General features: G+C 47.6%; 1 protein-coding gene across 6 annotated transcripts; it reads left to right on the top strand.

Annotated features, from left to right (window-relative positions):
• The first annotated feature begins 434 nt into the window (after positions 1–434).
• On the top strand, positions 435–20,281 carry MGAT1 (alpha-1,3-mannosyl-glycoprotein 2-beta-N-acetylglucosaminyltransferase). 6 transcript variants are annotated; one of them, XM_012178345.4, is made up of 4 exons: positions 435–515; positions 1,391–1,811; positions 9,037–9,215; positions 17,750–20,281. In XM_012178345.4, exon 4 carries the CDS (start codon positions 17,874–17,876, stop codon positions 19,215–19,217), a length of 1,344 nt encoding a protein of 447 aa, XP_012033735.2. In that variant the 5' UTR covers positions 435–515; positions 1,391–1,811; positions 9,037–9,215; positions 17,750–17,873; the 3' UTR covers positions 19,218–20,281. The 6 variants fall into 6 exon arrangements, with proteins under 6 accessions (XP_012033735.2, XP_060271707.1, XP_012033732.2 ...); XM_060415724.1 differs by having other exon boundaries at positions 9,037–16,871; XM_012178342.4 differs by lacking the exon at positions 9,037–9,215.
• Positions 20,282–20,524: the final 243 nt, after the last annotated feature.

The raw sequence follows: 20,524 nt of genomic DNA, 5'->3' as shown, positions 1-20,524 counted from the left end.
GGCCAAGCCGTCCAAGCACCAAACTTCACCACCCGGCCGAGGTGTCATGCGCATGCGCTCTTCTTTCCGCGAGGCTCGACGTGACGCAAGCTCCGGCTTTCCGCCACACTCTGCCCCGCCCCCTCCTTGCACAGCCGTTACTCTTGTCCCCATGTCCTTTGTCACCCGCACTCTGTCCTGCCCACACCTCGTCTGCAGTTCTGTGAATAGTAACTGCAAAACAACCTCAAGTCCTGCAGAGTCACGTTCCGTGCTCCCTTGGTGGCGGTGGTGATAGGCAGGGGGAGATAAGGCGGGATGACGGGAGGTGGCACTTGCCGCGGACCCACTTCCGGAGGACGGACGGAAGTGGCTGTGGTAGATGGTGGGAGGGGGAAAGGAGTGCGAGGGGAGGGCCGGGCGCCGGGGGTCGAGGGGGTGGGGCCTGGGCCGGTAGTGGGGACCCGGCCTGGGGCCTGGAGTCCGACCAGGGGTGGGCTGCGGATACCTGCCGAGTCTGGGTGGGCGGGACCCAGGTAAAGAACTAGCGCAGATAGGGCGAGGGTCGTCTGGGCCGCAGAGGGGTGCGGGGATCAGAATCTAGAGAGGGTCGCGTTGTTACCCTCTTTCCCAGTGAACACAGAGCAAGGGGTTCCGGCGAGAAGGGTGGGAGGAGTCAAATTCTTGGCTGGGTGGGGGGGCGTTCTTGTGGACGCCACGCCCCTACAGGAAGGAAAGGCGCGTGCGTGTGTGTGTGTGTGTGTGTGTGTGTGTAGGAATAAACTTAGAAGGGAGGGGGCGGCCGGGGTGGGCCACTGGATTGAAAAAATTGGAACATCACTGGGGCTGTTGGTGGTAGCATTCGGGCCTCTAGCATTTCAGGAAAGTGCTCTCGGGAGTCGCCCCAGGAAGGAGTTTGACGAAGATTGGGAATTACATCTTTGGCACAGTTTTGGAAGGGGGGGCTGCCAGTGAAGGGAAGGGGGCAAAGAATGCTTGTAGAAGGTGCCAGCGTCTAGGTCTGGTATGGATTTAATTCAGACTGGGAGAGTTGGCCGATTAAAACACTGCACACCCTAAGAAGCTTGGGAGATGTAGGGCGATTAGTGTGTGGCACAAACAAGAGGAGAACAGGAGGAGAATGTTCTTTTCTGTATTTCTTAGAAGTCAGTCTCCACACAGCAGTGGTTTTAGGTGCTGTCTTTCCTTTACCTTGAGTCATATTTGTATACATATTGTTGAGGTGACTGTTTTGGGGTGGAATATGTGAGTGAGGTAGGTACTTTGAATAACCTTGTGGAGTGTTTAAGGAAGGGTTTTTGATGATAATCTCATTTAGGTAAGAGGTATTAGGGATTCCTTTGGGTATATAATAGATTAGAGAGTGTCATGATGTTTAAATATTCTTCAGGTTAACACAGAAATCAGCTTCCTGGGCCATGCCGGTTCTAAGGCCTGTTTCCTCTCATGAGCTTCAACAGAAGACGGACTCTCCAGCCCTCACAGTGGATGACTTTCCTTCCCTGAACAGGAGACGGAATAGTACCTGGGATCTGCCTATCACTGACTCTGGGCTTAATAAACCAGCTGAATGAAGGGATGTAATAGACCTCTGGGAGGAACACTGAAGCCTGCAGGGGGGGGAGGGACCTGGACATACTCCTTCCCCCCCAGACTCCTCCCACTCAGAGTCCACTCAGCCATGGACTTTGGACCTGGACCAGAGGAGAGAAGCTGCGCTTCGGTGTTTCTAATCTGGGATTCTCAGTTTTGGAAATGGAGTACTGAATGGGGGTTTGATGATCTTCAGGGGAGCAGCTGAGAGAAGAAAGGTAAGGTTCCTGTCTCATTTCCCACTTGGTGTCTTGCTGCTCCTGTGCAGATAGTGTTGAGTGGGGCGAGTCCGGGGACACTGCCATTCAGAAAATGCCCTGATGAGAACTCTTACCCTGATGGGTACACAGGAAACTTCACCTCTCCTTCCCTCTCAGGGTGCAGGCTTGTTCCCAGTAGCTCATTACCCAGATAGAGTACCTTGAAAGGAGTTGTGAGCAATGGCAGTGGTGAGGTTAGACCAAGGAGAACATAAAAAGACTTTAGGCCTCTGAAGGGAGGTTGTATTAGATTACTTGTCAGGGCTTTTTCCCCACTTGGGTAATAGGATTCCAAGTCAGTTTGGGCTAAATACAACTCTGGAATGGATTATCCAGGCTGAGGCAGACTGCTGTGTTTTGGAGAGCTAACTAAATAGAGCTGCCTTGGGTGGGGGCAGGTAGCAGATGGTCTGGAATACCTCCTAAGTTGCCTCTCGTCCTTCCCCTTTAAGGAAATGTAGGCTGTGAAACCTCACTGTAAGAGCAGAGGAACAGAACATAGGTTTGGGAATCAGGATTTGTGTCCTAACTCTGCCATTCTTAGTGTACAACCACTAGATATGTCAGTTAAGCTATGCCATGTTCTCTTCACTTGCAAAATGGGGACAACTAACTTTCCAAGTCCGTCACAGGTTGTTTGCAAGGAACAAATGAAATGATAGATTTTTCAGAATCTAGATTTTTCATCCAGGGCCATGTACATGTGGCAGAGTGACATTGTTATTGCTTGATATGCTTGTATAGTTGCATGGAGAAAAACTGAATTAGGACTTCTGTTCATTTATTGAATTAGTGTTCTGGCAAAAGTCTTATTTGTGCTTAATTAAAAGTCTGTCCTGAATTTGTCTCATCCCTTTGCTACTAGCCAATACCTCCTATCATGAAGTGGTGGCAAAGGTGCATGGGTTCAAAGAGAGCTCAGATTGAGGGATTCTGCCAGATACCTTGTTGGCTCTCAGAGCTCTCCAGTCTGCTAGGCATGTGTGCCTCTTTGGGGTAGCAGACCAAAGAGAGGTGGAGAGAAGTGTAAGTCTCAAGGACCAAGTGTCTGTTAGTAGATGGAGCTCCATTTCTTGGAGTGAGGGCCTTTCCTTTCTATGCCACATCCTGGTCATCTGTCCTGCTCTTTGAAGTGACAGTGTTTTTCAGACTGCCATTGTTTAGCCTTCTATATTTTTGCAGGCTCTATTCCCATATAAAGCAGAAGCTGTTCATCTTACCTTCTTGCCTTCCGTTCCTTCCTTGAATTCCAATTTACCTATCCCAAGATGCCTGCTTTTCTGAGTGACAACAACAGCAGAAAGGAGAGGTGATGGAAATTTTGATAGACAGGATACAGCGGACTGGGCAAAGGGTAGGAAGCTTGGCTTCTAGCATCTCTTTGCCTCTCACTAGCTGTGTAACACCTAGGCCTCATATTCAGTGGGCATTTGCAAGCTGAAAAGCGTGTATTTATGACTTGGTTTCTTTCTTTCTCCCTTCCTTCTTTTCCATAGGAGTCTGTGAGGCCCCCAGTGGCCTGAGGGCTGGGCAGGCAGACCTAGGTGGCTTCCTGGTCCTAGGTATTTCTTCTCTAGTCTGATGCCTGAGATAGCTCGTTTGAGGCTGGGCTTCTACTATAGGGTGGGTCTGTCACCTCCCCTAGCTTTGCCCACCAAATTCCTGGTGCTATTCTTTGCTTAGACACTGGGATCACAGTGATCCCTCAGGGATATGTGGCCCCAGGCCCTCATCCTGCCTAGGAGGCCTGTGAGTGCTTCGAAGCACTTGAAGTACCACAGAGTCATGCTGTATTTGTACAGTGCTTACATTATGTGAAGTGTCCAGGCTGTTGTGTTGTGTCAGCTTTTCATCACCACATTGTTGTGAGGAGAACAGAGCAGGGATTATTCTCCCAGTTTGATGCGTGAGGGGAAGCTACAGAAGCCCTGAGCAGGCAGGGCTCGCCTAAGTGTGAAGTGGCAGATGCTGTGATCGCCTGCCCAGTTCTGTGCTGCCTCTATAGTATCTGACCTGACAAGGGCCATTGGGATTCTGCTGCAAACCTCCAGGGAGGAGAACTCGAGGGCCCTGTCAGACAGCCTCTCTGGTAAGATGTTTCCTTCTTAGAGTGAGCCAAAATTCCTCTCCCCTATTGTTTCCAGCAAAAGCAGTAGTCCTTCCCTCAGCCTGACCCTTTGACAAGACAGTCCTCTTGACACAGCCATCAGCCTTCTCAAAGGGCACCATGATGCCAGGGCACAGCACTCACTGGGTGTTCAGCCACTTAGCCAGGACCAGTAAACCACATGTTGTGTGTATGTTGTAACTAAATTTATTTATACCCTTTTTTCCAAAAGGAATTGTAGGTGACTAATCAAAGTTCCATTTAATAGCCGTTGCTCAGTGATTATTGTGTTAATCTTTTCTCTTTTCTTTGATTTTGGTGAGCTGAGTTTCTGTGTTGTCGAGGGGAGTAGAGGTATTGGGAGGAAGTAAGAGGGGTAAAATAGATACATCATTGATTTAAAACTTTGCTTTTATTTCTGCTTATGGTTTCAAGCTAAGATCTGTCTTATGTCCAGAGCATGAATTCTTTGCAAATTATACAAAAACTCAGGATATCTTGGGCATTGTTTATGGGAGGGCAGTTTCCTGAGAAAAGTTTCACTTCCTTCTTGTCTATCCTCTCCTTTTTTGGGAGTAGTGACTAGGACCAGAACTTCCTATTCTTCCATTTTCACAGAATCCAATCCCAGTTTCATCCCCAGAATTCAGGCACTTGGCTCCTTGTTTCTGCCCTTCTTCCCCTATAACCCTTCTCCATGAAATATCCATCAGGAGCCCAGGGCCTCTTCCCAGGTCAGTTTGGCACTCATCACCCTGGCTTCTTGCCTCTCAGAATAAATGTTTTCTTTTGCTTCCATCCAAGAATTCAGCTCATCCTGCCTCTCTAACCAGGTCCTTTGTTTGGGGACAGTCAGGAAATTTCTACTCTTAGATCTTCTGTGAGCCTTGAAATTTAAACAGAGGGTTATAGTGATGGGGTGTGAGTTTTGGTACACAGTTATCTTTCCTCTTTCCCACTGAACAGCCTTAGATAGAGGAGGATGATTGATAGAGATGGGAATCTGACATATTCTGCACTAATTGGTTTCCTCACCTTTCAGCACTCTACTCTGGCCTTTGTCCTGGGACAGTGATCTTAGCTTCTGATATCTTGGATACACAGTGTTTCCCAACTTTTCCCAGTTTTAGGAAACTATGGTTTTCCCTCTTGCTTTGACATGGAGTATTAGTATGTAATAATCCCATGTTCCCCTCATGAGGAAAAGCTTAGAGAGAGGGCAGAGATACAGAAACATTGGCTGCTGACTGGCCCGTAAGTGTGGACTCCCATCTCTTGCCACAGTCCACACAATCAACTAAACTAGAGACCCTGGACACACACAGAGTCCAGCGTCACTGAGGTGTCAGCTCTTCTTTCACTCTTCTCCTTTAGGACCAGGCTCCAACTGCAGGATTTCCCTGCTGCCCCACTATGTGCTTGTCATGCTGGACACACAGCTATCTCAAACACTCAAGGCTGCATGAGAAGAGGGAATGAGTGCCATCTTGGAAGTAGGACTGCCTGGGTCTAAAACCTAGCCATGAGCCTCATTAGGTCTTGTGACCTTCAGCAAATTGGGACTTAGCTTGAGCCTCAGACTATACTACATCTGTAGAGTGAGATGACAGTGTATATTCTGCAGAGCTGCTAGGGTTAAAGGAGAGGCTGGGGGTGGGGTAGGGTGTAGGTGCATGTGAAGGCCACTGCAGGTGCATGTGAAGGCCACTGCAATTTTGTTTTAGCTCCTTACCCCCATGCAGGGAATTTTAGGTCATATCCTGCCTTTGTTTCTTTAAACCGCCACACAATTCCTAGTTTCACTTAGAAACAAGTTAGTGAGTGATGTCAGTAACCACACACCACGAAGTTCCAGACTGCTCTGTGCTCTGAAACACAGGGGAGGGATGTGGATGGGGGCAGGTGCTGGTGCCAGAACAGTGTGTCTTGGTCACATGGTAGTGCTGGCTCTGGGCCCAGTCCTTCTCAGGAAAGTTATCTGCCTGAGTAACCGGTAGTTCTTAGCGTCCCACCTTCACTTCTTAGGGTCAGATACAGATATCTAGGCTTTGCCAGGGTTCCCCCTACCCCCTTTCACAGGTCTACCCCAAAGCCTGCTTGAGGCCTTCATTTCCTCTTTGGGTCTAATGGTTCTCCCGTAGGGAAAGGTCTGTCTGTTTCTTTTTTACTTCGAACTAACAGCATTATCTACCCCGAAAGAAAAAACAAAAGCAAGGGTGGGTGAGGGAAGCCAGCTTGCTCTTTCTCAATTTTGACTGGAAGTGTTTCCTCCCTGGGGTTCTTGTTCTCACTTCCCTGTAAGCTGCAGCCTCTGTGATGCCCTGGACTCCTCCCTCCCGGAAGCCAGCGGCTGGGGGAGCAGGCCCCCAGATTCTTGGCTTTGGGTTTGGCAAACGCACTACTGAGGTAAACTGCTCGGCCTACCTCTGGCAGGGCTGTTCCCCTAAGCTCCACGAGATTCTGCACTGTGGCTGGGGCTGGGCGGGGAGACGCGAGAAGTCTGGACTGGAATGGATTAAGCCTAATTGGTTTGGTGGGTATTGACCCGTGGAGTTGCGATTGTGAGCAGCGAAGGGCCCAATAGTAACAGTTATCTCCACTACATCTCCCGAAGTTGGGGACCCCGGAAAACTTGGGGTGTCCAGACCTCGAGTCGTTCTGAGAGATCGGGCGTTGGAGACGACCTGGGGAGAAGGGGCCCTGGGCGAGTTAGGGCAGACAGCTCCGCCCCTCGGCCCGCCCCGCCCCGCCCTCCCCGGGGAAGGGCCACGTTGCCCGCCCGGCTCTCCGGGCCCGGCGCGCTGCGAGAAGGGCCGGCCGGGCGGAAGGCGCCGGCAGCCGCGCGAGCTCCTTGAACGCGCCGGGACACCCGGCTCGCTCCCCACGCTTCGGGGCGGGCCAAGTTCAGGGCCGGGAAGTTGGAAGGACCTGGTAAGTGGGAGCCAGGGAACGCCGGCATCCGTCAGTTCTGGGGTTTGTTCCCGGAAGGGGATTGAGGTCTGACTGAAGGAGGCCCCGCCGGAGGGGAGAGGGCGCTTCGGGACTCGGGTCCCGACTTGAGAGGCTGCCGCTTTCCAATCCCTCTGTGTCCCGCGACAGCCTCGGTGCCTGAGAGCCCCAGCAAGAGGAAATTGGCCCGGGCCACCCGGGGTCATGGCCGCGCGCCCCTCCTGAGCCGGGAAGTGGAACTCTTGCGTTCCGTTTGCGGAATCCCGGGCCCCCAGCTGTTGGAGAGAGGGCGGGCTCCGCGAGGAGGGGGCCGGTTGTGAAATTCATCCTCCGGGCGGACTTGGGTGCGGGGCTTGGAGGAGCTGATGTTGCTGGAGAGGGTTGGGGAGAGGAATCCGAGATGGCTTTTCCTCAGACTCCACCCCAGAGTCCTTTCCAAAAGTTATTAGGGGTTCTTTCTCAACAGCTCGGAGGAAGAATTGACTCAATGTGGAAATAAGTAAATTGTCAAGAAAATTTGCTCCTACTTGTTTGCTAATGTGTGTGAAGTAGGGGGCCCTGAGGCGTGCAGAGCCCCCATCTTACAAACTCCCGAGCAGAAGGGCTGGGGCCAGCTAGTCTGTGTTTCCTGAGGACAGTGAGCCGCGGAGTAAAAGGTTCTACCTTGGTTAACATTTGCCCCTGTGATGTATTTAATTAGTCTCTGCTGTACGAACATCAACTGGCTAAGATTGTCCAGCTTTCTCTTCTGTCGTTTCAGACCATGTAGCCTTTTCTCTTAGATGCTTACACCCCCCGCCCCACCCCGCGTCTGCGTCTATTCCGAGACTATTGAGCTCTCTTGGATTCCCCACCAGGTCCTTTTCTCAGATTAGAAAGCAATGTAGTGTGTTTAACCTCAGTGGCGGATGTGACAGGTTAAACTCATTTCCTGTTTGGGACATTGAGGAAGTTAGTACTGTTCTTTTTGTCATCAGATCCCAGAGACCTTGGAGATGATCCACATCAAGCCTCTCCCTGTACAAATGCAGGACCGAAGGCACAAGCGACTACTCAGGGTTACTTGGTTTCCCAAGGCTTTGTGCTTTTTTGCTGCACTAGCATCATATATCCCGTTAGCCTTTTCCAGGACGAATAACCTGTATCCCTTCTCTCTAGGTCTCATTCTCTTAAGTCCTTGAATTATTTAGTGTATCTTCTCTGACTCCCTTTCAGATCTTCCATCCTTTTGAAATTATGGAGCCTGGTGCAAGATACAGGAGGATACATTATTAGAGGAGGTCTAATAATGAACAAAAAAGTAATTCAATTAAGTCTCCATTATCTCTGGCGTGTATATACTTTCTTGGGTTTTTTTATGCAGTGCTTTTTAACATGCTAAGCAAGACAGAGATAGGAAGATCTGTCAACATTCATTTCCATGCTTTCTAAAAAATAAATAAGACTTCTCCATTTTTGCTCATTTTTGACTATCTGATGTTCTCTTGCTGTTTAAAAAACACCTTTTTTAAATTTTCTTTTTTTTTTTTTTGCTATAGAGAGAGGACTGGCTAGAGAATACTATAGGAATCAGAGTGTTAGAAAGGGTTCTTACAGCTCCGAGGCAGTTCTTCAGAAGAAAAAACTGAGACTTACAGGAGTTGGTGGGACCTGCCCAGAGCCTTCAGGGTTTTGATTGAGCGTCTTATTCACTAAAAAGGCTCATTCCTCATTCCCACCACAGTGTACTTGGTCTTTGTACTTGGTGGTATGGACCAGCTGTGTCACTTCCCTGAAGGAGCAGTGAAAACTCTGGCAAAACAAAGTTTGAGTTTGAGTTTGTGCTTTGTAGGCAAATGTCATTGATAACAGAACATCAGGTATTCAGGTCAAGGTTAAGGACTGTTCTATTTTAGAAAAGGAAGGTGTGTCCGATTGTATTTTCCCCAATGGCCACAACCTTAAACATCCCATTCTCCAGTTGTTATCGTAGGACACTGCCCTCCTGCCACCTGGCTGTGGTGGCTGCGTTTCTATTTCCCTTGAATGTAGGCAGGACTCATGATACCCCTGACCTGTGAATGAGTCAGAAGTGATGCAAGGTTGGGTCATGGAAAGGATGCACTTTTACTCGCGCTCTTTCTTCAGACAGTCACTGTTTGGAGTTCAGCCTCATGCTCAGAGGAAGTCCACACCATGCAGAGAGGCCACATGGAGGTGACTCCAGCTGACATCTCCGCCAACGCCAACAGCAACCTGCCGACATATGAGAAACTAAGCCATTAGAGGAGTCTTCTAGCTGAAGTCGCAGACATCATGGTGCAGAGGCAGGTCATCTCCTTTGTGCCCCAGTGTCCAAATTCCTTACTCGTAGAAACCAACAGAGAAGAAATGATTGCTCTTGTTTTAAGCCATTAGGTATTTTTTATTATTCATCAGTAAATATCTAATGTATATCTAATATACATATAGGGGCAGGACCTCAAAATTTGGACTCTTGTGTACAGATGGCAGAAGGAACACTTGCCCTTTGTATCAAGGCTACTTGAAGATTCTGCTTCACTCATCGTTTCAGATACTCATTGCTACATAACAAATCACCCTAAAACCTAGTGGCTTAAAACAGCTGAATCATTTTATTCCCGTCTCAGCTATGTCATTTTGCTTCTGGTCTTTCGTGTAGTTGCAGTTAGATGTGGCTGGGGCTGGAATCATCTGGAAGGCTTCCTCTCATGTTTACTATCTGTTGCTGACTGTCAGCTGACCTTAGCTGTGGCTGTCAGCCAGAATACTTGGAAGGTATCTAGTCCATGTGGTTGGGCTTCCTCTTACCTTAGTGGCTGGGTTCCAACAATAGGCATCAAGGAGCATCAAGTAGCAACTGTGTTGACTTTCATGAACTAGTCTTAAGAAGTCACATAATCATCACTTCCTCTGTAGTCACAGCTCAGAGAGAGGGAACACTGATCCCACCCGCTATCCCTGCCCGCCCCCCCTCCCCAGCTCTGGAGGGAGGCATGTCATTGTCACTTTGTAAGAAGAGCATGTAGAATGGGATGTTTTGTAATCAACTTTGAAAAATGTAATCCTTCACTGTTAGGCTTCTAATTTGGTCTTTCTCCCCAGTTTAGTTAATAATGTCCTCCATCTAACTACTTGAACTTCATACATGTGCCAAGCACTGTAATAGGTTTAGAGGTCACAGAGCCTTTTCTTCTGAGGAGTAAGGTGAGAGTCAGGTGAGTTCAGCCACAGATTCTATTACAGTGTGGGGAGGGAAGGCAGGAGGTGGGGAGAGAGTATGGCGGAAGTATAGCTGTGGGAAGCCTGGGTCTGCCTGGATGTTAAAGAAGTACTCACCCAGACTGGGTTCTTAGGAGGTATAGTGCTTGTCGATGGGGCTTTAGATGATTTCAGCATGCAGGACCAGCCAGAGCAGAGACAACAGTGTGTAAAGTGTACTTACTGGGGGAGGTAAGTAGCCTGTTGAGGCCAGAGTATGCAGTTCATGGAGTTAGTGGTTGGAGGTGAGATTGAAAGGGATGTTTGAGTCAGTTTGTTGTGAAGGCCCTGTGTATCATAATAATGATTTTGAATTTTATTCTGTGGGTAGTGGCAGTCTGGTTTTTAAGGCAGGTGAGTGTTGTGGCCAGGTGTGTACTTTAAGAAGTATGCTCTGTTGCTATTGGGAAGGTTGCTTAAAGGGAAGCAAAGTTAGTGATAGGTGGACCAGCTGAGAAACCCAGTCAGGTTAAAGGGTTTGAGATCTTGAAATGGGATGATGGCAGTAAAAGAATAAACTCTGTCTTCCACTTTAATAATTCTGAAATTCTTGGGGCTGGATATGTTTCAGAATTCAGAAATTTTTGGATTAAAAAAGATGACCTGGTACATTTATGATATAGTCCGAGATCTGGAGCAGCATACTGTAGTCCAGCATGTTTATTTCTGTAGCAAAATATATGAATGGGATATATAAAGGCTATAAGTAGCCTCACATTAGATTAGATTTCTCCAAATGAGGTTATGCCAAACAAGTGTGGAAAACTTCTGTTTTTCAACACTTTCTGGACTTAGGAATTACAGTTAAGTGATTGTAGGTGTGTGACATACACATGAAAGTCACTTTTTTGTTACAGGCATATCTCTTGAATGTTGAGGATCCTAGCATAGCAGCTTGGCAGCACTGGGGGAGCTGGTCCGCCTCAAGTAGCATGTAGCTGAGAGGATTTGACAGATACTGAGCACAGGGTTGTGCTGGTGCTGATGGTTGTGAAGGGGAGGTGGACCTCACATGGGCCAACGGTATCTGGGAAGGTGTCCGGCGAGATGTGAGTCAGAACCCACTAGGTGAAGGAGAGGGAAGAACAGACCAGGCATACAGGCACATGCAAAGGCCCTGAGGCAGGCTTGGGGGTTTGGACCCTGGAAGGAATCTAGTAGAGTGGTGCAGAGGCGGGAACCACCAAGAGAGGAGACAGACAAGTGATGGGCTAGCACTTACCTTGTCATATGCCAGGCACTGTTTAAACACTTAATGAGAATTATCTCACCCAATCCTCAGAGCAACCCAATGAGGTATTCTACCACCATTTCCAACTTAGAGGCGGGAAAATTGAGTCTCAACAATGTGAAAAAACTCAGGGTGATGCCCAAGCATTGCCCTGGGCTGTTTGACTTGCTCTTATTACTGCCATACCCTCCGAACGGTAGGACTTGGAGCAGCAGCGCTTCCTGGATGAGTGCATGGGCTCTGTTGGCCAAAAGCTGGACTGTCTCATCCCATGGGCACAGCCATTTGCTGGAGAGTGTGTGCGTTTGTGTATTCACACACCACTAACTTCTAGACAGAGTAGAGGATCATGCTCTGGAGAATAAGGGGAGAAGTAGTAGGAAATGGCACTGGGACTGTGGGAGAGTCTGTGTGGAAAACAGGTGGGCCTGGGAATAGTTATGTCCTGTACTCAGATGGCAAGAGAAGCAAGTTCTGTTTGAGAATTTAGAGGAAAGGGTTGTGGAGTGGAGAACAAAGGACTGAGCGCTAAGTTGGAGGCCTGGTGGCTTGGAGCAACTGTTTGCTATGGGCTGTCGAGCCATTCACAAGGTTTATAGACTTGCTAAGGATACAATCTGCCCAGGGGCTGAGAAGATTGCTTTGATCTGCCTGGCTTAGAAGGGTGGTGGGGAGGTCTTCTAGGCCTCGGGGTAGTGGGTGTGGGCCGCCTAGTTCTAATGTCCAGAAAAGAGTGAGGATGGAGACGATATGGTCCCTGGGGTTTTGCCACCATTCTGAGAGCCTCTTGGCCTGAGGTGGCTCATTGATGAGTCTGAGACAGGCTTGTTCCTCCAGCCCTGAAACCAACACTTGAGCTGATAGAGTTCAGTTTCTCTTTTCTTTCCCCTATCCTTCTGCCTGAAGTCTTTTCCTATCTAGTCAGTTGGGAGGCAAGACATGGAGGGTTAGGGATTCCAACATTGACCACATCCTCAGGGGGAGGGAGGAAAAACTGGGAATCTTTGTGTGTTTCTTTTCTGGGAAACCCTGATTGGTGAATGAGCACTGATAAAATGAAAATTTAATGACAAAATGAAACAGAGGCTTCTAAGAAGACTGGTGCTATGGCGCTGTGAGTGTGGATGGTTTCTGGAAGGAAGATAAGGAGGTGGTGGTGCTTGCAGGGGCTGGAGGGGTCTCAGAGGAGGGACAGGATCCATTCGCTCTAGAGACTCTTAAAGATGAGCCCTTTGATTGGATACTGGATCGGCCTGCTTGAGAGCCCAGGAGCACAGAGATGAAATCTGGGACCCGAGATTTTGGTTAGCTTAGTGAACTGGGCTGTGAGGCAGAGGGTAGCTGGCAGAGCAGCCAGCACAAGAGAGTGCAGACCTGCAACTTGTGGGTGTGAAGTGTTGAGACCAGAGACAGGAATGCCAGGGTGAAAGTTACATGGTCCAGAATGGCAGCTGTCCTGGCATTGAAGGGTGTGGTAGAGAGAGGGGCCTGGCAGGACCATGCCTTTTTCTTGTTGGCTGTGTGTCGCAGTCCCTTCCCAGAGCCTGGCAGAGAGCAGGTCGTGTCATGGCAGACCGTGGAATGGTTGAAGAGTTCAGGACAAATAGATCGTCCCCAGTTCTTCTGATGTGTCCAGCTGGGGCCATATTGGACAAAGCTAGTCAGAGCTGTGGGCTATGTCCATGTTTGGTTTTATTTGAAAATAACTTCAAAATTAAAAAAGTTGCAAGAATAAAAACGGTATAAAGATTCTCAATTCCCTTTAGTCAGATCTGCCTATTAACATTTTGCTCCATTTTCTCTTCATATTTATACTTGATATTTTTGTTCTGAACCATTTGAGAAGTTGCATCTACCATGGCTCCCTGTACCTAATTACTTCATCATGTATTATATAAGCATTGGGATATTCTTTTATATAACCACAGTGTGGTTATCACCTAGTCAACACTGATATTTTGATCTACTGTCTACATTCTAATTTTGTCATTTGATGTAATAATATCTTTTTAAAAAGTTTTATTGAGGTATAAATGATATACAGTAAGCCTTAGGTATTTGAAGTGGGCATTTTCAGAAGTTGGTTCATCTGTATGCAGCCTGAAACTATCACCCCCTGGATTTTCCTAGTGTCCCTTTGAAACACCTCCCCTGATGGTCTCACTGCCAGGCAGACACTGATCTGTATGGATTCCTTCCTGTGTTGCAGCATTATCTTGAGATTTGTCTATGTGTTGTATGTATCAGTAGTTTGTTTCATTCATTTTATTTATCTTTTATGTTTCATTTTAATTGCTGAATATTATTCCATTCCATGGATGAGCCACAGTAATTCCAATGCTGATGGGTGTTTGGGTTGTTTCCACTTTTTGGCACTTATGAAGAAAGCTCCCTCAAACATTCTATATTGCTTTTTGTATAGATATTTGTTTTCATTTCTCTTGGATGTATATGTAGGAGTGGACTTACTGGGTCACATGGTATCTCTGTTTAGCATTTTGACAAACTGCCAAAGTACTCTAAAAGGGCTTCAGTTCTTTATGTCACACCATATAGGAAAACTAATTCAAAATGAATCATAAATGTAAATGTAAAACTTAAAACTGTAAAACATAAAAAAGAAAACATAGGGAAAAAAATCTCTGTGACTTTAACAAAGATTTCTTACATACAACACTAAAAACATGATTCATTTCAAAAAAAAAAAAACCCTGAAAATTAGAAATCATCAAAATTAGAACTTCTATTCTTAAACTGATTCTATTATGAGAATTGGACAAATTTTTGATATTTGCTAGTGTGATGGGTCAGAAATGTTACCTTCAGTTCAGTTCAGTTCAGTTCAGTTGCTCAGTCGTGTCTGACTTTTTGCAACCCCATGAATCGCAGCACGCCAGGCCTCCCTGTCCATCACCAGCTCCCGGAATTCACTCAGATTCATGTCCATCGAGTCAGTGATGCCATCCAGCCATCTCATCCTCTGTCGTCCCCTTCTCCTCCTGCCCCCAACCCCTCCCAGCATCAGAGTCTTTTCCAATGAGTCAACTCTTCACATGAGGTGGCCAAAGTACTGGAGTTTCAGCTTTAGCATCATTCCTTCCAAAAGAAATCCCAGGGCTGATCTCCTTCAGAATGGACTGGTTGGATCTCCTTGCAGTCCAAGGGACTCTCAAGAGTCTTCTCCAACACCACAGTTCAAAAGCATCAATTCTTCAGTGCTCAGCCTTCTTCACAGTCCAACTCTCGCATCCATACATGACTACTGGGAAAACCATAGCCTTGACTGGACGGACCTTACTCAGCAAAGTAATGTCTCTGCTTTTGGATATACTATCTAGGTTGGTCATAACTTTTCTTCCAAGGAATAAGCGTCTTTTAATTTCATGGCTGCAGTCACCATCTGCAATGATTTTGGAGCCCAAAAAAATAAAGTCTGATAATGTTTCCACTGTTTTCTCATCTATTTCCCATGAGGTGATGAGACCAGATGCCATGATCTTCGTTTTTTGAATGTTGAGCTTTAAGCCAACTTTTTCACTCTCCCCTTTCACTTTTATCAAGAGGCTTTTAGTTCCTCTTCGCTTTCTGCCATAAGGGTGGTGTCATCTGCATATCTGAGGTTATTGATATTTCTCCTGGCAATCTTGATTCCAGCTTGTGTTTCTTCCAGTCCAGCGTTTCTCATGATGTACTCTCCATATAAGTTAAATAAGCAGAATGACAATATACAGCCTAGATGTACTCCTTTTCCTATTTGGAACCAGTCTGTTGTTGCATGTCCAGTTCTAACTGTTGCTTCCTGACCTGCATACAGATTTCTCAAGAGGCAAGTTAGGTGGTCTGGTATTCCCATCTCTTTCAGAATTTTCCACAGTTTATTGTGATCTACACAGTCAAAGGCATTGGCATGTCAATAAAGCAGAAATAGATGTTTTTCTGGAACTCTTTTGCTTTTTCCATGATCCAGCGGATGTTGGCAATTTGATCTCTGGTTCCTTTGCCTTTTCTAAAACCACCTTGAACATCAGGAAGTTCACGGTTCACGTATTGCTGAAGCCTGGCTTGGAGAATTTTGAGCATTACTTTACTAGCATGTGAGACGAGTGCAATTGTGCGGTAGTTTGAGCATTCTTTGGCATTAGCATAGTTTTAATTAGAATTTTTCTTATCATGAGTGAAATTGAACAACTTTCCAGACATCTATGGGCCATTTTAGTACTTTTTTGTGTGAGTTATGCTAGTGTTTTAGACAGGGAATTTTTGGCTTTTTTTTTTCCCTCAGTTTTTAAGAACTTTGTCTTTTAGGGTATTGGCTTTTTATTTGTGATGTGTGTTTCAAATATTCTCTTCCAGTTTGTTATTCTTCTTTTGACTTGGTTATGGTGTTTTTGGAGAAGAAAGTGGCAACCCACTCCAGTATTCTTGCCTAGAAAATTCCATGGATAGAGGAGCCTGGGGGGCTACAGTCCACAGGGTCGAAAAGAGTCAGACACAACTTAGCAACTGAGCACACATGGTATTTTTAGCCATGCAAAAACATTTTATTTATCACTGCATCTGTATTTTAAGTCATACTTAGAAAGCCTTTCCCTATGCTAAGCTATAGAGGGATTGACATAAATCTTCTTTTAGCACTTGTATGTTTTTAGTTTTCTACTTAAATATCTAGTCCACTTGAAATTTATTCTTGTATACAGATCTTATTTTTGTTTGCAAATACCTGTATAGTTGTTATAACAATATTAATAAGACCATTTTTTTTTGCCCCAGTAATTCTAATTATCCTCTTTATCATCCATTAGATTTCTATATGTATTTGAGTCTATTTCTGTAGTTGAAATTCTGTTCCTTTGCATCTGTTTAATTTCCATTCCTTGAATGATCTGTTTGTTTACATATCAGCACCGCGTTGTTGCTGTTCATTCACTCAGTTGTGTCCGACTCTTTGCGACCCCCATGGACTGCAGCACGCTAGGCTTCCCTCTGCTTCACCATCTCCCATAGCTTGCTCAAACTCATGTCCATTGAGTTGGTGATGCCATCCAACCATCTCATCCTGTCATCCCCTTCTCCTCCTGACTTCTGGCTTTCCCAGCATAAGGATCTTTTCCAGTGACTTGGCTTTTTGCATCAGGTGGAAAAAGTATTGGCGTTTCAGCTTTAGCACCAGTCCTTCCAGTGACTATTCAGGGTTGATTTCCTTTAGGATTGACTGGTTTGATCTGATCAGCGTCACACACTTTTAATTATAGAGGCTTTGTAATGTGTAGTATATCTGGTAGAGCTAGTCCCTCTTCACAGCTTGTTCATTTTCATCATTTTCCTAGGTGTTCTGTTTGAACTTCAGTGCCAGTTTGACTAGCTGTACAAAAACTATTTTTATTGAGACTTTTGATGAAGCTGAGGTGTCCTAACCAAGAACAAGGGATATTTAAGTCATCTTTTGTCTTTTCAGGAATTATAAGTTCCAGTAGGTTTTTGCATATTTCTTGTTTATTCCTGAATAGTGTATCATTTCATACATTTCATATCATTTCATAGCTATTATAAATAAGGTTTTCTCGTTTGTTGTTTATTTAGTGAGTTATTATTTGTGGATATGAAGGCTATTGATATTTGCACATTAATTTTTATCTACCACTACGTGACTCAATTTTTTGATTGTTTGGGTTGGACTTACATTGTTTCTCGTAGAGTTTTCAGTCATATTCTCATAGCATCAGCACATTTGTACTTCTGCCTGTAATTGTATTCTGCAGTCGAATTGCATTGGCTGATCCCTCCAACAGAATGTTAAACAGTCATGTAGATCTGGTCCCTGACCTTCATGGGAATGCCTCTGGTGCTTCCTTATTAGGTATGGTGCTGGCTTTAGTCCTGAGGTGTAATACTAAGAATTTTAAAATCAGTAATCTTTGGGCAGTTTGATTTGAGGAATGGGAGGCAGATGGTCTTACCCCCCCACCTCTCCTAAGGTCTGGATGGAAGATGGTAAACAAAATCTGTCAGGTAGAGAAGGGGTGGGTGGGGTTCCTTTGCTTCCTCTCTTCCACCAACATCATTCTCTACATATCCTGCTCCCCAACTCCCCCAAACCCCCCCCCCCACATTTCTTTTCAGAGGATTCATTAAACTCATTTTGGAGCCGGGGAGCATGCTATCCTAATCCTGTTCTTCCACACAGATTGACCCTCCGAATTAGGGAATGGGTAGCTCTTTTCTAAGAGAGGTCTGGAGTTAACCTCCCGGCCTTCCTTGTCCTGAGCTTTTTCATCTGTTTCTGCCCCCTCTTCTGCTCTAGAGCAGCCCCATGCCTTGTGATGATGGTTGTTTTTCTCCTCTCCTCAGGTGCATGGCTGCTTCCTAATCCTGGAGCCCAGAGGAAGCATATCTAGAACCGTGGGGGCGTGAGCCAGGCAGGCTGAGGGCAGCCTTGAGCCCTACCCTTCCCGCCTCCCCTGCGGGGGCCAGGATGCTGAAGAAGCAGTCTGCAGGGCTTGTGCTGTGGGGCGCCATCCTCTTTGTGGCCTGGAACGCCCTGCTGCTCCTCTTCTTTTGGACACGCCCAGCGCCTGGCAGGCTACCCTCAGACAGTGCTCTTGACGATGACCCCGCCAGCCTCACCCGCGAGGTGATCCGCCTGGCCCAGGACGCCGAGGTGGAGTTGGAGCGGCAGCGAGGCCTGTTGCAACAGATCAGGGAGCACCATGCTAGGTGGAGCCAGCGGTGGAGGGTACCCACCGTGGCCCCGCCTGTCCCGCCACGAGTGCCTGTGACCACTCCACCAGCTGTAATCCCCATCCTGGTCATCGCCTGTGACCGCAGCACTGTTCGGCGCTGCCTGGACAAGCTGCTGAATTACCGGCCTTCGGCTGAGCACTTTCCCATCATTGTCAGCCAGGACTGCGGGCATGAGGAGACAGCCCAGGTTATTGCCTCCTACGGCAGCGCTGTCATGCACATCCGGCAGCCCGACCTGAGCACCATTGCAGTGCCACCTGACCACCGAAAGTTCCAGGGCTACTACAAGATTGCTCGGCACTACCGCTGGGCACTGGGCCAGGTCTTTCACGAGTTCAAGTTCCCAGCAGCCGTGGTGGTAGAGGATGATCTGGAGGTGGCTCCAGACTTCTTTGAGTACTTTCAGGCCACTTACCCGTTGCTGAGGGCCGACCCCTCCCTCTGGTGTGTGTCTGCCTGGAATGACAATGGCAAGGAGCAGATGGTAGACTCTGGCAAGCCCGAACTGCTCTACCGCACAGACTTTTTCCCTGGCCTGGGCTGGTTGCTGTTGGCTGAGCTCTGGGCTGAGCTGGAGCCCAAGTGGCCCAAGGCCTTTTGGGACGACTGGATGCGCCGGCCAGAGCAGCGGCAGGGCCGGGCCTGCGTGCGGCCCGAAATCTCCAGAACAATGACCTTTGGCCGCAAAGGTGTGAGCCACGGGCAGTTCTTTGACCAGCACCTCAAGTTTATCAAGCTGAACCAGCACTTCGTGCCCTTCACCCAGCTGGACCTGTCGTACTTGCGACAGGAGACCTACGACAGGGATTTCCTTGCACGTGTCTATGGTGCTCCCCTGCTGCAGGTGGAGAAAGTGAGGACCAGTGAGCGGAGCGAGCTGCAGGAGGTGCGAGTGCAGTACACGAGCAGGGACAGCTTCAAGGCCTTTGCCAAGGCCCTGGGAGTCATGGATGACCTCAAGTCTGGTGTCCCCAGGGCCGGCTACCGGGGCATCGTCAGCTTCCTGTACCGGGGCCGCCGTGTCCACCTGGCCCCACCCCAGACCTGGGATGGTTATGATCCTAGCTGGAATTAGCAGCACCTGCGTGTCCATCGTGGGCCCCCTCCTTGCCATCTCATGGCCTAAGATGGGACCGCAGTCCCTGGGCTTCATCGTCCTCTCTGTGTTTCTCTCTTGGGTCCATTTATCTTTTTTTTTCTTTTTCCGAGTGGCATTCAAGTGCACAGATGATGAGATGAGGGTTATTCTCTCATTCTCAAGGGGGTCAGATCAAGGGACTCTTTCTGGGATATGTTGGGGGAGTTATTAAGCAAGAAACCACTGTGTGGTAGGAGGGACTTGGGCTTATCATGGCCACCCACATCCACATTCCAGGTTTTCTCCTAGGGCATCAGTGGAGAGGTTGGCAACTTTAGTTCTCTTGATCAGGCCTCTTTTTCCTGTCCTGGCTCTTCTAGCCAGAGTATGAGCCCTCCTCCTGTACCTGTCCCCGACCATCTCCGCTTTCTCCCAATTGGAGTAGGGTTAGGGGGCTGTATTGAGAAGGGGATGTATCTGTGCCGGAATGAGACTAACCAAAGGGGTTTCATCATCGTCAGGGTCCGGATAGAGCTGTTAGGTTGTCAGGGTTTACTGCCTCCTGCCTGTATTTCTCTTCTTCCCCTCTCCTCCATCTCTGACCTCCTCTCAGCTCTTCTTTCTATGCAGCCCAGCAGTTCATGATTCTAAGATGAAATGGTGAAGGGAAAAAGCAGAACATTCCTTCAGCTCGTCCACTGTGGTGGGGAGAAAGCCTTGGATGCTGGGGCACCCCTCCCTCATTCTTCCTCTAAGAAACAGACTACCCCTCCCTCCTCTCCATCCAGTCCTTTCCAAAAACCAGTCCTTTCCCTGTTGCTCTACGACAGTTCATGCTAGCCTGGCTTCTGGAGGCCCTCTTAGTGTGAGGTACAGCAGCCAAGACCATTCGACCCAACCTCCCTCCCTTCTCTCCCAAACATCCCCGGGTGCACAGATCAGGATGCAGATGGGTTGGAGAGCAACGTGTGTGTGTTTGTTTCTTGCCTGACCTCAGTTCATGGAGGAAAGTTTAAGCTACAGAATTATTTTCAAAAATAAAGGCTGAATTGTCTGAAAAACTGTGTGTTTATGTGTCCTGGAAAAGGAGGTGGGAATGGAAAAGGGAGGTGAAGTGTGGAGGAAGAAAGGAAAAGAATGAGGATTGAAGGAAGGGGCTGCACAGAGAGGAAGAAAAGCAGATGACAGGAAGGTAAGAGCAGGGAGTGGGGAAAAAAGGCATAGGAGAGCTGAGGAGGGGCCTGGGCGTGAAAGGCCAGGCTTGGAGGTGGAGAGGACCTAAGGCTTTACTCCCCTACTGCTAA

This window comes from Ovis aries, chromosome 5 (assembly GCF_016772045.2).
Source record: "Ovis aries strain OAR_USU_Benz2616 breed Rambouillet chromosome 5, ARS-UI_Ramb_v3.0, whole genome shotgun sequence".
Classification (NCBI taxonomy): domain Eukaryota; kingdom Metazoa; phylum Chordata; class Mammalia; order Artiodactyla; family Bovidae; genus Ovis; species Ovis aries.
Note: the sequence above shows the minus strand (reverse complement) of the source record. Positions and strands in the feature narration are given on the sequence as shown.

What these genes read in the sequence shown, in the direction of transcription:
- MGAT1 (XM_012178342.4), top strand. Translation starts at nt 17,874, where the DNA reads ATGCTGAAGAAGCAGTCTGCAGGGCTTGTGCTGTGGGGCGCCATCCTC.